This window comes from Pleurodeles waltl, chromosome 11 (assembly GCF_031143425.1).
Source record: "Pleurodeles waltl isolate 20211129_DDA chromosome 11, aPleWal1.hap1.20221129, whole genome shotgun sequence".
NCBI lineage: Eukaryota > Metazoa > Chordata > Amphibia > Caudata > Salamandridae > Pleurodeles > Pleurodeles waltl.
The window spans coordinates 408,365,667-408,382,466 of NC_090450.1; the positions used below are offsets into that span (position 1 = coordinate 408,365,667).

Sequence of the window (16,800 nt, forward strand, 5' to 3'; positions counted from 1 at the left end):
CATGCAGTATGTCAAGGCCCCTTGCGAGCCCGATCCGGGTTCGGGCAAGCAAAACCATGTCGTCCGCATATTGTATTATGGGGAGAACCAATTGCCCCACCCTCGGATGAAACTTATTTCCTCTGAGCAGCTCAGCACCCAGGTCAGTTGTATATAAATTAAAGCGTGGGCATTATAACGCAGCCCTGTTTTAGGCCTTTGTTGGTGAAAATCTTCCTAGTCACGCCTGATTTTGTGATTTTTATTCTCACCCAGGTATCCAAGTATAGAGCAATTATTGAGGCTAACTATTTCCTTGGGATCCCCCAGGACACTAGTTTCTTCCACAGGATGTGCCGCACCACCCCGTCGAAAGCCGCACTATAGTCAATAAAGCATGCAAAAAGTGGTGGAGACGTTGGTTTTAGTGCTTGTTGTCCAAGATATGAAAGTGCCAGGACATTATCTAACATAGAGGAACTACGTCTAAAACCTGTTTGATAAGGTGGAATTATGCCATTTGCTGAGATCAATTTTTCCAGCTCTTGTAATAAAACCATTGCATATGTTTACCATCTACATCCAATAAGGCTATCAGCCTATAGTTTTTAGGGCAAGTAATGGCCCCTTTTTTATAGATAGGTTGAAGTATTGATCCCTTCCATGCCGTCGGAACCACCGAAAAGTATAAGCAGTCATTGAATAAAGCAGTCAGCGGCGCGTCCCAGTAAGCTTGGTCATCTCTGAAAATGCTCCCTGGCAGGCCATTGGGTCCAGGGGCCCCATCCCGCCTCATTTTGCCAAGGATAGTTTGCACAGTTTTAATGGTGATGGGGTCAATTTTGTCGTCCCAGACTTCCAATTCATTGGGACCAGCGCTGTGGGCTTGATCCCCTACATATTTTATGTCTACATACAGATTTCCGACATGCCTTCCCCAGTTGCTGGCCGAGATCACTTTAGTGTTTGTTTCAGAATCGTAAAGCAATGTGCTGATAAAGTCCCAAAATTCTCTACTTTTGGTGGACGGAAGCAATGTTACCAGATGTTTCCAGCGTTCTTCCGTCTCTTTGGTCTTTAACATCCATAAAGCTTTTTTTATAATCTTTCCGTGCCGACATCCTTAGTGCATCTGAGGCTGGAGTTTTGAGCCTCTTGTGACGTCTTTCTCCCTGCCGATATCTCTTTTTATGCTGTGACCATTCCTTGGGTACCAGCTGCTTAACCACTCTGTTCTGTTTACCCCCAGTTTGACCGGGCTGCACTGTATTGCAGAGGTGAGCTTGAAGTTGTTTAAGCACCAGCCCCCAATGATCTATTATTTGACCAACCCCCTGATGAAGGTTTATTGGACCATTTGCCTTCTTCCATGCCTCATATTTTGTTTTACAGGGAGCAGGCCATTTATTGCGTTTTATATTGGGGCCTTCCGCGAGTTGACGACCACTTGCTTTATACAGGTCATGTCTAGTAGCCCCTAGATCAACTTTTATTACCACTGGATTGTGGTCACTTTCAGATCTGTAAGTCACCTTATGGCTTAGGCACCGGCTCAGGAGTGCTGGGCTTAGAAAGATGTAATCTATTGTGGATATGTCTCTAAAAGTAGGAATGCAGGTGCCCACTGCTATATTGCTACGATCAGTTGTTTTTGACATATTCATTAAAAAAAGCTTCTAAGGCCAGTCGTACGGGATCTCGAGAGTGACCCCCTTCCTGGCCAAGCTGGCGAGTATTAAAGTCCCGTGCCAGCACATACTCATGACCTGGGTGATCATGGACAAACTCTTTCAGTAGGGCTAGTGCAGATTTGGCCATCATCAATTTCTTACCTTGGTAGGGATTAATATATATGTTTATCACTGTGACCGGAGTGTTTTTTATTTTTTATTTTTTAACGTAAGGCTAAGCCATATATTGTTAGCAGTGGCATGTTACTAGTAGATTTCTCCCACATTACTAGTTTAGTTGCCAGATCTAACTTAATATATGTAGCAAGGCCTCCAATACGTCTACCAAACAATTTTTTTTTTATAAGCAGGGGACTGACATGTTATGAAGCCCTCTATAGCCAGTGGTTCTGCAGACCATGTTTTTTAAAAAAAAATTTATTAAGTTTTGCAAAATACAAAAACATACATTAACACAAATGAACCCCTCGACTTAGCAACAAGTTACGCATGTTACAGCCCTCCTCAGCTACAGCGTTTATCCCGGCCAACACAAAGGAAATCTCCAAGTGTTTCACACAGTATGCATCAATATCAAGGGGCGCATCTCCGGCCCATCTCACCAGGCTTCCAGTCGACATAGTCCGCTTAATCAGTCCAGGAGGTTTGTCATATCGGACAACAAATTCAATATATAATCGGCAGAGGGGTGAAACAACAAAAAGAATAACCAGAAAGGCAGGTAGAGCGCACAACCAGACAATACCAGCAAATCTCAGCAGCACACAATCTTAACCCAATCAGGGGGGAATAGGAAACTCCCAGCGTGGGCAACTCATATCATTCCATCTGCATATTTCGGGATGTCAGATACTCACTCAGCGGAGCCCAGATTCCCATGGCCGGGAGCCTTCCGGTATAAGCTCCCAGAAGATCGTGACAGAAGGCAGCATCCCGCAGCCACTCGGATCTATGCAGCGCCCGCCCCCTACCCCAGCACATGGCAACTCTACGCTTGGCCAGTAGCAATAGTAAGCCCACCAGCCGCCTATGCGGTCCCTTGATCTCATCCACGAACCCAAGCAACGCAACTCTAGGAGAGATGGGCATCTCAGAGCCGGTTACCTCAGCAATCGTATGCAAGACCTCCACCCAAAAAGCGTGAACCTCCGCACACTCCCACGCCAAGTGCAGGAAACCCGCATCCGGTGCATGGCAGCGCTCACAACATGCATTCCCGCTCACACCCATGGAGTGAAGCCCGCTGGGTGTATAGTATAGACGGTGCAAAAACTTAAAGTGCAGCAGCCGCAACCTATAATTCGGGGACAGCACTCTCATATGGGCACAACAGCCTCGCCACATTGCCTCTGGCTCCCCCACATCTCTCTCCCACGCGATCCTAGAGGACTCTCCAGAGCCGCCTCTCTGCTCCTGCATGCAGTTATACAGTTTGGTAACCAGCTTGCTCGGCGACTGCGCGCAGCACAACACCTCCAGTGCACGGAACTCCGTGAGTGCCCCAGACGAGCCAAGAAATCGGTCCCGCAGCAAAGCACGAACCCTGAGAGCATACATGCACTGCACCGCCGTCTCGCCACTGCTATCTAGCACTTCCGAAAGGCTAATCAGACGACCGTCCACGAGCCAGTCCCCCAGCTCCGTCAAGCCCGCATCTCAGAGAAAACCACGCACCCCGCCATCCCGGAACATCTGAGCGTCAGCGACCGCCATAATGGGCAACGAGGGAGCGAACGGCGCAGTAACCCCAGAACGCTGCATCAACGTCCCCCACGCTCTCGCTGTACATGCCACAGTATCAATTCCCTTAAATCGAGACCGAGCCCGGCACCAAAGCGCACGCAGCAATCCATCCGGCCACACAGCATCACTCTCAGGTGCCAAATGTGGCAAATATCGAAACGGATTCAACCAATAGTACGCAACGTGCGCTTGCGCACAGTTGTAGTATAACTCCAGATCCGGAGCAGCAAGCCCACCTAACTCAAACGGCAGCGTCAGCCTTTCCCAGGAGATGCAAGACCAACGTCCCGCCCATACCAAGCGAATCAGCGCAGAGCGCAGGCGTTGCAGGAAACCCCGCGTGAGCGGAAGGGGGAGGTTAGCAAAGAGGTTCAGCAACTTAGGAAGAACCACCATCTTCGTAATGGCGATACGCCCAATTAATGATAATGGTAAGGCGCGCCAAGTCTCAACCTTCTCCTCAAGCCACGACATTGCAGCGCCGTAACTAGCCAGCCAAAGCGTATCAACATCACAGCTCAGCTGAACTCCCAAATATCGCACCGGCCCCTCCGCCCAAGCCATGGGCTATCGAGAATCAAACCGTGTCACACCTGGGGTCAAAGGTAAGACCACCGACTTCGACCAATTGATCGTGATGCCAGAAAAGGTGCCAAAACGCACAATTTCTTCCAATAAGATGTCCAAATTACGATCAGGATTCCACACGTATAGCGCAATGTCATCCGCATACAGAGACACCAAGACAGGTCGCTGTCGAAACTGCAAGCCTCTTTCATTATGCTTCTGTCACAGCCCCGCCGCCAGAGGCTCCATCGCCGCCGCGAAGAGGAGCGGGGACAGCGGGCACCCCTGACGCGTACCACGTGCAACAAGGAATGGGGCCGACACGCACCCGTTAAGACGTAACCGAGCAGTAGGCAGAGTATACAATAGCCTATTCCACTGCACAAACCGCGCGCTGAGACCTACCCGGGCCAGAAGTGCAAACATATACTCCCAAGCCAGAGAGTCAAAAGCCTTGGCAGCATCAAGAAATACCGCCGCCGCTGTATCCTCTGCCCCCAACGAGCCCACCACCGCAAAAAAAGTGTGCAAATTGTGACATGTGGACCTCCCGGGGACAAATACCGACTGATCCGGGAGCACCAGTTTAGGGAGAAGTGGTTGCAAACGCGCAGCAATAATTTTTGCCAGGATTTTGTTATCAATATTGATCATAGAGAGTGGGCGGTACGAGTCACATCTAGCCGGATCCTTCCCAGGTTTAGGAATCGTTACTATCAAAGCCTCTCGGAGCGAGGCTGGAAGCGACCCAGTCTCCAGTGACTCCGCATACACCTCCAAAAGGCATGGGCGAGAATATCCACATATTCCTTATAAAACGCTGGGGTCAGGCCGTCCACGCCAGGGGACTTATCACCAGGCAGACCGCGAATCGCCGCCGCCACCTCCTCCACAGAGAACGGTTCATCCAGGTACGACCTGTGTGCCTCATCAAACCACACCAGTGCAATATCCGTAAAATGAGTCTGCGCAGCTGGCGCATTCAGGCCCTCCGGGGCAACATAGAGCTGCGCAAAATATTCTGTAAAAACTTGCATTACACCATTCGCTCCAGTCACCTTCTCTCCCTCAGCATCAACAACCTCAGTGACATAGTTACTGGCTCAGGGCCTGCGCAACATATCTGCAAGCGTGCGCCCAGCTCTCTCTCCCTCCCCATAACGGCGAGCCCGCGAATGCCTCCCGGTAAAACTAATTTCTCTTAGGGAGGCCTCCTCATATAAGGACACCTCTCGTCTGATCTCCGCAAGTACCTCACCAGACCAACCCTCAGCCAGGCGCCTCTCCAACTCGGTAAGCCTCCCCTTGATGGCAGCCATCTCCCGCCTTAAGGCCCTCAATGTACCATGTTGCTTCGAGAGACATATTCCCCGAATGACTATCTTAAATGCCTCCCATAATGTACCGGCAGACCTCACAGAACCCCGATTCTCAGCAAAAAACAACATAATAGCCTCACGCACCTCCGCCCGAAAGGCCTCATCACGGAGCACCCCGCAGGGCAACCACCACATGAATGACTGGAGCAACTCGCTGGGTATCTCCAACTCCAATCTGACCGGTGAGTGATCCGATAGAGTGCGAGGGAGATGATCCACCGATCTCGTCCAAACCTCCACGTCTCTGGTACCCAGCCAGCGATCAATACGGGACCAACTGCCGTGGACATAGTTCACACACGTGTACCCTCTCTCGCATTTCCATGTTTCTGCTGCCACAAGTCTACTAACGCACCACTCTGCATCACCGCCGCCAGTGACTTTGCTGCCGCAACATGCTGCACTTTGGCCACACTCTCACGATCCATCCTAGCATCCAGAATCACGTTAAAATCCCCGCCCCAAATCACAGCACCAGCACCCAGCGATTCCACCAAGCGCCACAGCTCCAGAAAAAACTCTGGGTCATCTACATTCGGCCCGTACACCGCAACAAGCCGGCAGGCTCTATTGTACAGCGTACCGCTCAGTAGGACATATCTGCCATTTGGGTCAACAATTACTTCCCGAGTACGCCACTGCAGCCCCTTGCGAATCAATATTGCCATTCCACGAGCATAGCCAGAGTACGTGGAGCATTGAGTCTCGCCAACCCACCCAGCTCTCAGTCTACCCAGCGCAGTCACCACCAAGTGAGTCTCCTGCATCACACAGATGTCAATTTCATGCCGTTTAACATATGCAGCCACCAACCGTGCCTTTCGCCTGTCATTGAGCCCACGCACATTCCATGTCAAGCACCGAACCACAGTCACACCATCTCCCCCATCCCTCCACCACATACATACGTCGCTTCGCCAGAGAGCGCATCTCTACCTGCCAAAAACGTAAAATAAAAACAGCCAGAACTGCATAGAAAACAGTCACCCCGCGACCCAACAAATCCCACTGCCCCCGCGCCCCCCCCCCCTCTCAGGCCCCCCCAATCGGACCCTTTCAGAGACCCTCCCGCACAACCCCAAAACCCACCCCTTGGAATCAAAACCAAAACTATCAGGACTCATCCTAGGGGCGATAGCCTGCCTAACAGCTCTACGCCCAGTATACACTAGGGGAGAGGAGTGCATGGGCCAAGCAGCAAAGCTAAACCCTAGGCGGTCCCGTGCACGGAGGCGGACCCGCGCACCCCAGCAGTCCCAACCAGTACCACCAGTCAAGCAGAAATCCGGCTAGTCATTGTCACTCAAGGCGGCACTCTCCACACCTGGCCCCTCCGGCTCCACAGCCCCCGGCCGCCTAGGCAATTGCCGGGCAAACCTGGCTGCCTGCTTTGGGTCCGTGAAGTACAGTGTTTTCTCCTCATGTCGCACCCTCAACTTGGCAGGATACAGCAGGGCAAACCTGACTCCAGCCTGGTTCAGCAGTCGTTTGGTCGGCAAAAAAAGCACATCTCAGTGCCTGCACACCCGGGGTATAATCAGGGAAGAAACTGAGTTCCGAGTTTTTGTATGCCAGCGGCTTCCTCTCCCTCGCCAGACGAAGAACAGCATCTCGATCCCGGTAATTCAAGAGGTGCGCTATGATTGGGCGCGGAGGTGTTCACGGCGGGGGCCGCGGCCCCAAGGATCTGTGTGCCCTCTCCACCACCAGCATCCGAGAGAGCTCGCCTGCGAACAGATCCGACAGCATGCTCTACACAAAGTCCTCCATGCGGCCCATATCAGTAGCCTCCGGTAGCCCCACAATACGAATATTATTGCGGCGCGACCTCGCCTCCAAGTCCTCGTTTTTATTCCGTATCACCTCCAAGATGCGCTCCATTTGTGCAATCTGTTCTCTATCCCCCCGCCGTGCGTCTTCCATTTCCAACGTACGTGACTCCAGAACCTCAGATCTGGTGTCGTGGTCATCTACCCGGGCTCTGATGCGGTCAAGCTGTTCAGTCACATGGTCCAGCTTGGCATCTATTCCAGCCAGGCTAGACTTAAGCTCCAAAAACATGGACCGCACAGACACCTCCGGGCTCCCTTCTCCGAGCTCAACATCACAGGGCTGAGAGGCAGGAGCCGCGCTCCTCTTTTTCCCACCCTCAAAGGTGAGCTTTGCTTGACGCTGATCAGCCTTGCCCATAATTCCAGCTCAGCTCGTTGCCCACGCGAGAGAGGTAAGTAGGATCCAAATCTTGGGACGTCCGCAAGCAGGCAGCCCTTTCACAGCCACCCAGAACTCACCTCCGGTCCACCAGCCGGCGCCCAGGACAACAGGCCCGAGCCAGAGCACCTCACACAGCAGGCCAGTCCGTGCTAGCACCACCTTGAACCTCCGTCAGCACCAGCTCCAGCTCAATAAGTCTGCGGTGCACAGGACTTCGTCCGGGTCCCAGCCAAAACCAGCACCCCAGTGAGGGGAACCCCTTCCACTCCAGTCCTTCAGAAGATCACCACAGATCAGCCGCCGCCACCAGGGCCAGTTCACCACCTCCTACTCTCCGGTGACCGTCTCCATTGTCCAGCCAGGCCCTCTCAAGTAGCTCTAAACATGTCTGCTGTTCCAGATCTGCCAAGCCATGCTAGGGCGCCGCCCTCAGAAGACGCTCTGCAGCCGCACACTGCGACCCCTCCGGCCGTCCACTCGCTGGCCACCACAGTCCACCGACCCAGTCCCACCTCCTCTCAGAGGTGGTCCACCGTCAGCTCCAACTCGGCTACTCTCACGCCCGTCAGCTCCACCGTGCCACCTGAAACAGGCACCACCAACAGCACCGGCGCCGCAAAACCCGAAGGGCCACGAAGTCCACGGGGGCTGTAATGTCTGCGGGGCCGCGGCTCGATCTAGCTGCCGATCAGGCCTCCCGAGCCTTTCTCGCTCCCGGCACAGCGTGTTCGCCGGGAGCAACTCACCACAGACTCCCCGCACTCTGGGGCGCGCGCGCGGCCTGAATTCAGGCCTACCCGCGCGAGTCAGGCCACAGCGCCGGCCCCAATCGCAGCCACCGCCGCGTCCAAGATGACGGCGGGACTTACCCGGGGTTCCGCCCGAGTCCGCCCCAGCCAGCACCGCCTGCAGGAGAAATAAATAGGATGATCGGCCCGCGGCCTGGCAGAGCCTCACTGAGTGCCGGCCATCTTGCCCGGCAGCCAGGCCACGCCCCGCAGACCATGTTTCTTGAAAGCACATTATGTCTGCCTCATTTGCAAAGGTCTTAAAGCCAGCGCCGGTTGGTAATGAAGCCAGGCCAGCCACATTCCAGCAAATTATTTTAATTGGATTACATTCAAATTTATGGGAAGTGTGTACAGAGCTAAATGCACTTCTTCATTTTGGTAGACAATGCTGCAGGGAGCCAGTCCCATCCTTACCCCCTCAAAGTATCATGGCACTCATTTAGCCCGCCTGATTCAGCCCTACCTATATTCTTAGGTCCACCTTGGTTGGGATCACCCGTTTCCCTTATCAGATATATGGTTATTTTTGAGGTACCTCTCAATACATAGAGATTTTCTCTCACCAGAGATGGGGCTTGATTTCCAGTGGATAAGGCTCGTGGGTACCAGTCTCTGACTTTCTTGCTAATTCTTATGCCCCAATTTTCTAAAAGGCCTTCATATTCAACAATTCTATCAATATTACTTTGTGCTGACCATGTGGTCAATGTTGACTCAAGCTCACTAATCCATGTGAGAGTGCTAAAGTTTACCTCAAAGTCTTCTGGCATTAAGTTTGAAAATGCCGATATATGATGTAGTAGTCGTAGGATATTCGATCTATTGAGAATATCCCATGACCCCTGAGTGGCATATAATGGAGTAAAAATATGGTTGACAGATCCGTACGTTCTTGATAGATTGCAGGCTTTATCTTTAATACCCTAGTGTATTCATAATCTGATTCTAGACGCGTAGTGGAAGGGTGAGGTGGAAACACCGTGAGAGGTGAGGGTTTTTGCAGCTGGTCTGCAGCTTTCTCCAGATTTAACAGCTCAGGACTTTTTTTCCTCACAATAATCTTGGGAGATAGCAGGGGTGCTGTAGGGAGGTGGTCAATTCTTACATCATGCTCCTTACTAGCCAACCCCTGAGGGTTGGATTCAGAGGGACTCCCTATTCGGGTGTCCTGCTTCTTGCCTCCAAGTGACATACAGCTATTTGTTTTTTCCTTTTCTGTGGCTCCCGCAGATCTGCAAGACTGAATTAAACTGGCTAACAGCTCTGCCTGTGTTGAAAGTTTATCCAGAATTGCTTCCATGTGGCTCCCGTCCTCTCCCTTCCCCATTCAGCCGCACTGGTCCCACCCTTCTTACTTCCCCATTAGCGCATTCAATTTATTATATATCAGTAGCACATTCTGGGCCATCATTTGAATTAAATCTAATTGAATCTCCATCTTGTGGGATTGCCATATCAGCGCCTTAACTGCCGCCAGCAAAGAGTTATTGATAGTTGTTATAATGCAGTCATTTCTACCCCCTGCCTCTCGTTCCACGTTGGGTACAGGATTTCCTTTTATTTTTGTTCCCCGGGATTTCTTCCATAGTCCTCTTCACATACTTGTTCGTTGGGGGCAGGTGTCTTGCAGGCGCAACCCTTCATGAGCCAATGAGCTGTATGAGACCTGCGGGACCCACTTAGAGGAAGATGCGGACCAGCAAGTATCTGTTGGTTCTTGAGCCAACCGGGCCACCGATTAGGTTGATGCAATATAATGAGTTTCAAGAGGTGACTGCCATCGGCTATCCCTTACATGAATATCCAACCCACTGCATGGCAATCCTTTCGTCGGTTCTGGGCTCTTTACTTTAAGTTGGTGTGTTTGTGAGGTGCTGATATTATTGCCAATGATAGTTCCAGGGGTATCATGCTGCTGGTTCTTGTTATGAGTTGCTGAACAACCTCCTATTGCAGTATCCACCAACTCTATTAGTTCCCCCAATGAGTGAGGCATCCAGAATGCTGTCCGTGCCTACAATGCCACAGGGCACATTTTGTGTTTTTTCTAGTTGCGTTGTCTTGCTTCCTGGATCGTACCATAAACCTTGTGTCCCCTTGTGGGAGGTGAAAACCACTGTTTCCCCTGCAATGCCTGGATCATCCCTAGTTCTTGTTAAATAGTTATGGATGTACGATTGATTGACATCTGAAGCCTTTTGCTTCAGGCTTTGGTTTCAGGCCTTTCTGGTGCTCCAGGTCAAATCACTGTTGTGCGCCTTGCGGCTGGCCAGAACTATGGGAACTATAGGCTCTATGGAATTCACCGGTACTAAAGACTCCTTCACCTGCAGCATCGGGCCTCTTAAGCATGGATCAATTGGGCTAAGGGGTTTGTTGCTTTTTACCCATATTGCGATTAAAAGTGGGCCCAGAGCCTTGGGGGGACGCCTTGCCCTGAGTGATTTCCTCTGCTGCTTTGGTTTGCTATGATCCTTGTATCTAAAAATAATTCTATGTGCCAGTTTCCAATTATCACCAAAAGCCCTATGGACCCTCTGTCCTTTCGGGCCCTTGGGGTTGACCTCCTTTAACAGTTTTGCCCGCTGTATCTGCAGCATTTGCTCTCTTAATACTATTTATGCTGTTTTATGGCTCAACTTTTGTCCTCTGATATCCTCACAGGATAGGCGCAAGAAAAAATCGGGGGTGATGCTGCTGTGGGGGCACTTGTTGCCGATGCTTAAGGAAGGGTAAAGGTAAAGGTGTAATTGCTTAGTGCCACACTACGCCTAGGCCTAGTCTAATGTTGACTTAGAGCTCCTGAGGCTAATTGCTAATAGGATACTGGTGATGGTTATTTTGAGCCTTATATGAGTTTAGGGTACGATGTACAATGTGGTGTGGAGTGCTGGTTTTCTGACAGTTGCCAAGGTGAAGTTCAGTCGCCACAGGCAAAGAAGTACTGGGCGCCGCCACCACACCCCCTCCACTTACTGTCATTCCACCTTGTTTATCACAGTGTTCCTCAAACCAAGGGGGGGCACGAGCACACTTGGGGCCATATGTACGAACACTTTTTCCCATAGACACAGAATGTGTAAAAACCTTTGCTACATCTGGCCCTTACTTCTTTCCTCTTTCTTTCCTTTTCCCTTCTCAAGTCTCCAGATGCTCTAAATCTGTTTCTTGAAGAGCTGGACTATATCTGTGTCCAGGGAAACCACAGCCAAGTGTTCAGATCCACCAGCAGGAGAGAAACTAAGCGCCGCCACACCCCCTACTGTTTGCTGTCACTTATTATAGCGCTTGACTCTTAATCTTGCTTTCCACTACATTACTTGTTTAATACTTCCACAGTCCGGGGGTGGGGGCACAAGCGTGCTTATTTCACCCTTTCCACACTCCCGAATGCTCTTAGCCTCTTGTTTACCAGAAAGCTGTGGGTATAGCTGTATACTGTCAAGCACACCTAGGGTACAATGAGCGTGCCTGCACCTACTCCCAGACTCCAGTCATTACTACAGCTCCTACCTGGGCTTGCTGGTTGCCTCCGTGGTTTCCATACGGATTTGTGTAGATAAAGGCGTGTGGGTTATTATTGCCCCTCCGCAGTGATTGTTGAGGTCGTCGCTGACTCTCTCCTTTACTGGACCAGGATACACGCAGCAGGTCACCTGTTGAGGGAATGTACTAGCAACCCTACATGTCCCCTAAGTGACCTGGACCAAGGATGGTGGAGGGAGGGTCACAAAGGGTACCGGAGATTGAGGGGCCCAAGGCCCAGGCGGCTGTCCGGGCTGAGGGCTACTTCCACTGCCAAAGTCCAAATAAGGGCCCAATGGCAGCTCCTGAGGGCCTGTGGTCGAGGATGACAGTAGCAGTAGACAATGGGAAGTATCCAACAGTGCACAGTCCCAGGCTAATCCTCCTCACCAAGGCACCAGGCTCCTGGGATCTGACTCCTGACGCCTGATTACCAGCGCAAGCCGTAGAGGGTCCACAGGCCAGCTCGCTAAATTGAAGCGCCAAAAGCAGAAAGCGCCGATACAGGCGCGAATACTAAGGCCACCCCCTTGCCGGCCCCCTCAGTCCCAGCACAGAGAAGCACCCCCAGCGCCCGGTCTTAGGGTACGGCTGGACATGGTGCTTGGCCTGAGGGCCGGGTGCCGCTGACCGCGGGACGAGGTGCTTGGCTTGGTGGCCGGAGGGCTGAGGGACGTGGTGCTTGGCTTGAACGGCCGGGCGCGTTGAGAGCAAATTCCACTTCCATGTTACGGGCAGAGCTTCTGTCAGCGTCACAGACTGCACTGCGAAATGTTCCTTCCCAGGAGTAGCAGTATCACACTATGAAAACTAACTGCACCCTCTCTCTCCAGAAAGAGAAGAGAGAAGGAAGAGCAGGACAAGAGAGCAAAGACACTTTATGTTCATTAAAATGCAAACAGTCTTTGATGTTTGCCCCTCTTTTTTCCAGTAGTACCACAGCATTGGCCTTCAGTATACATTTGTTGAGACGGGAATTACCCCAGCTTAGTAAATGTATGTACACCCTTTCCCAGAGTGCTAGGCTACAGTGAAACTGGTATCCTGACTGGTCCTGTAACCAACCAAGTATCACATGTGCTGTGGCATGTCAGTGGTAATAGATCCATAACCTGTTCTGTGACCTGGAGGGTTATACCAAGCATGCCTTCATAGATGTCACAGGACTGCTGTTCATGCCAGGAGCTAGTCACATAAAGTGGTGGTGGAACTCTACCAAGTTTTGTTCATCTTTATTTAAGACCAGACCTTTTTTCTGTGTAAGAGCATCTGCTTTATTGTGAACCTGAAACCTACGCTCGCATTGCGTGTGCTTATTGAGTGTGTATAGGTGCAATGGAAGTGTAGCACATGTGAGGTAGTAGAGGTCCGTGTGTTGTGTGAGTCTGAGTACCTGGTCCAGAGAGATCCATTTATGATAGCTCCTGGTTTCACATTTTTACCTGAGGTCTGCATCTACTGCTGGAGGAGCTGGCAATAAAGCACAAAGAAGACTTACTGCTGAAAGAGGAAAGGAGAGTGCTTGGGCCTAAAGCAGATTACCTGGGTGCTGAACACTCTCAAAAAGTGAACTGTCAGTGGGTGAGAAGCCAGGAGCGATCTGAATTAAGTGTGGTCTCCTGGATCCCTAAAGTGATTCTAGTTGTGACCTGTTCCAGGCCATTCAAGTGAAAAACAACATTGTTCCACATGGTGCTGAAAAGACTGGCGTAGTCGCTGCCGGGGACTGTGGACATTAGAGCTCCTAGGGAGGGGAGAGGACACCAAAGGGGGTGGGGTGTTTTACTGGGAATCATGAGATTCCAACCTTACTACTGTACCTTTATTGAATTTGTGGTATTTCGTTTGGCTGTGAGATTAAAGTATTTCTTTTTAACTAAAAATAAACGCTGGTCTGGTCTTTTACATTATTGTTTCTGTTGGTTGCCTGGTGAGTTCTGAGCTCTTTCTGCTCACACTACCCACCTTTGAAACCGTTGACTGCTGTGACAGTGTGAAACAGCTGCCTTTTTTGGCCCAGGTTGCAGATCCATAGTAGGGCTGACCCCAGGACACCTGAAGCAAACAAAACCAACCATCACAGTTGTGGCCCAGTAGCCCCTGCCTGCCCTGTGGCCTCCCTTTTTTAAGAAGGAAAAAAACCATAGAAGCGGAGTTGTTGTTTCATGTGTATGGGACAGGATGCAAAGCATCGCTCCAGTGGGGTTCCTTTTCAGAGTGTTAGCATCTTTGATTTAAACATATACTTGTCTTACCTGCTACCGAAGACATTTCTTTAGAGCCGGAAATGCCAAAGGGCAACAGTATTGGAATCATCATCAATATGTTCTAATTTAAATAGCTGGTCACAGTTCATACCATTGTATAAGCCTGATACATTTCCTTTGATGGAAAATATTTTATAACAGTGAAAGATATGTTTGTTTGCAGAAATAATGAAAGTTGCAGGAGCTACATCCTGAACATCTGAATGAAAAGCGCATTTTCTACAGTATGTCTTAGGGAAGAATGTGAATTTTACTGATACACACATATAGTTTAATTTTGTTTTGAGGCATCATTACCTTTTTTTCATCCTTTTTAGCCATGATGGCACAGACTCAATGCCCAACTCGGATGATGTCATTGTTGTGATAAACAATCTGAAGAGTAAAATCATTAAAGTGAAGGTAAGTAATTGAGTCAGTTTAAATCGTATTTCAGATGTTTGTGTGTATCCTGTTCATTGTCTAGTGAGTACAGTCAATAGAGCCTTTAGTTCAAACTGGGAGACACTAGGCAGATTATCATTGATGTAATGTTCATCTCAAATGTATGTCTTTTTTTACATTTATTTTTTTATATGTTTATTGAGTACGTCAATATACAAACAATGTGTCAAAAAGAGAAACAAGTCAAATTATATTCACATAGTAAAAATATTATGAAATATTAACTTCTCAGAATTCTAAACATAAGAAAACATAATGCAGATATCAATAAATGCAATACATGAGATTATTCATAAGGCATCCATCTCTGAAATAACTCTTAGAAGTAGACCTATAAAAGAAAATCTGGAAAGAAATAATTAAGCAATATGTATGAACCATATATTATAGGTAGATTGAAGATAGTCGAGATAGTAATATCATACAAATCCACATATATAGCATTTCAAATGGAGATATTCCTGCCAATTCAACTCAAAATTGAGTCTGATTTCAGTAGTGAGCATGCCATTCAAGCAGGGATCTATTTCAGTAAATGATATTTCTGGGCAATAAATGCTGCGTGAAAACGGCTTACTAGAACTTTTTCAATGGTTGCCCTAAAGCACACTTACAGGTTGACTGGCCATGCTTTGGCCGTTGTGTTTGTAAATAGCTGTGTGGTTCACTAGGGACAGGTGTATAGTGACATCCATTTGAAATATGTATTGTGCTCTGCAAGATCATGGTTCCCTTTGTGTAAGCTGGCTTTGTCCATGTAGGACATGCCAACAAGCACATAGGTATTTTCTGTCTGCCTCTTCAAAACGTATGTCCTTGGTAGATGGGAAGGAGTCAATAGCCTGTTCTCTTTTTCCAGAGGGAAACGCAGCTTTCCTGTCTTAGCCTACTGCTCCTTCTGCCAGCAGCTTGTTCATCTCCATTGTCTTAGGACCGTTGGGACTTCATGTTAGTGTATGAGAAAAGACACCAGCTCAAAACCCTCTTCTCTGTTGCTTCCTTCCATGCAGAGTAGGCTTAAGATTAGGAAACCTGTCTTAGTTGATCTGTGAAGAGGCCAAGAATTTACCCGCCTGCAGAAGGAGCACATGTGCCAAGAGTAGCCGACCTGATCCAGAGCAAGACCTGCACAAGGCCCAGCTAACTCAAAGATCATCATGATGACGTCTTAGCAGAAGAAGATTACATATGAGCAATTAAGTGGTCACAGTCCAGCTGGTCAGAAGGGATAAAAATCCAAAGAACAGCATCATCTTGGTCTTGCAGCAGATATATTACCTGTAATTCACATAGCACAAACATGAACCTGCACAGAGCTTAAGATGCCTGTATACACCTTTTTTAAGCCTCCTAAGAATTAGAAGGCAGTCGATCTTCATACTCTTAGCACAGGTCTGCTTTGCTGGCTGTTGGAGATTGCAGTGGGTATGTAACCATTAGAACTATCTTTCTAGTTCTTGCTATTCCAGAGCCATTGACCGTACCCTACAAGACCAGATCCAGGTTGTTGCAGTGGCTCCCATAGGTTCCCCCGTCACTAGAACATCTTGACCTTGGTTATTGGATATACAAACCCCTAATAAAAAGACTTGAGCACAGGACATTCAGGGAGAACTATTGCTCTTACAGACTAAAGCCCTAGTGTTATGACTGATGCCCTTTTTGGGTACTCATCCCTCACCAGCCAGACAGTCATAGCAGCACGCTTTGCCAGAAAGCAATGGGAGAAGATGGTCAGCCTCATCCCATACTTCTCGGACATCAAACATGATGTGGCAGGGACATTTCTGGAGGACCGTTTGTTGAAGTCTAGATATGCTGTGACGTAATCTTTGGGGTGGTAATGCAGAGTGCCATCACACGCCACAGCTTCATTTTCCTTCAGGCCTTGCTGAAATCTACATGGGTCCCTCACAGGTCCAGGCAAAGTTCATAGACATGCCATTCAGCAATGTTGAACTTTTTGGAATGGGAGCATTGCAATATATTAAGAATAATTATGACACAGCAAAGGCCATGTGGGCTCTGCCAACTAAGTTTCCATTGATGTTTTGAGGTCCCAGAGACGTGTTCACTTAGCCTCAAGAATTCATGTCTACACACTTGGAACAGTGGTCTTTCCAACTCCTTCTGCAGTGATACCACCAGCAGCAATGCCCCCATTGGGGAGAACCCAGCTGCAGATCACCATACAGACCAT

At 49.4% G+C, this 16,800-nt stretch overlaps 1 protein-coding gene across 3 annotated transcripts in view; it reads left to right on the top strand.

The window, feature by feature from the left end:
* The window catches only part of UGGT1 (UDP-glucose glycoprotein glucosyltransferase 1), a 1,185,714-nt gene that overhangs the window by 860,682 nt on the left and 308,232 nt on the right, over nt 1-16,800 (top strand). For all 3 annotated transcript variants that reach the window (XM_069213734.1, XM_069213736.1, XM_069213735.1), the window contains one exon: nt 14,474-14,558. In XM_069213734.1, coding sequence (XP_069069835.1) covers nt 14,474-14,558 — 85 coding nt within the window. The remainder of the gene's footprint in view (nt 1-14,473; nt 14,559-16,800) is intronic.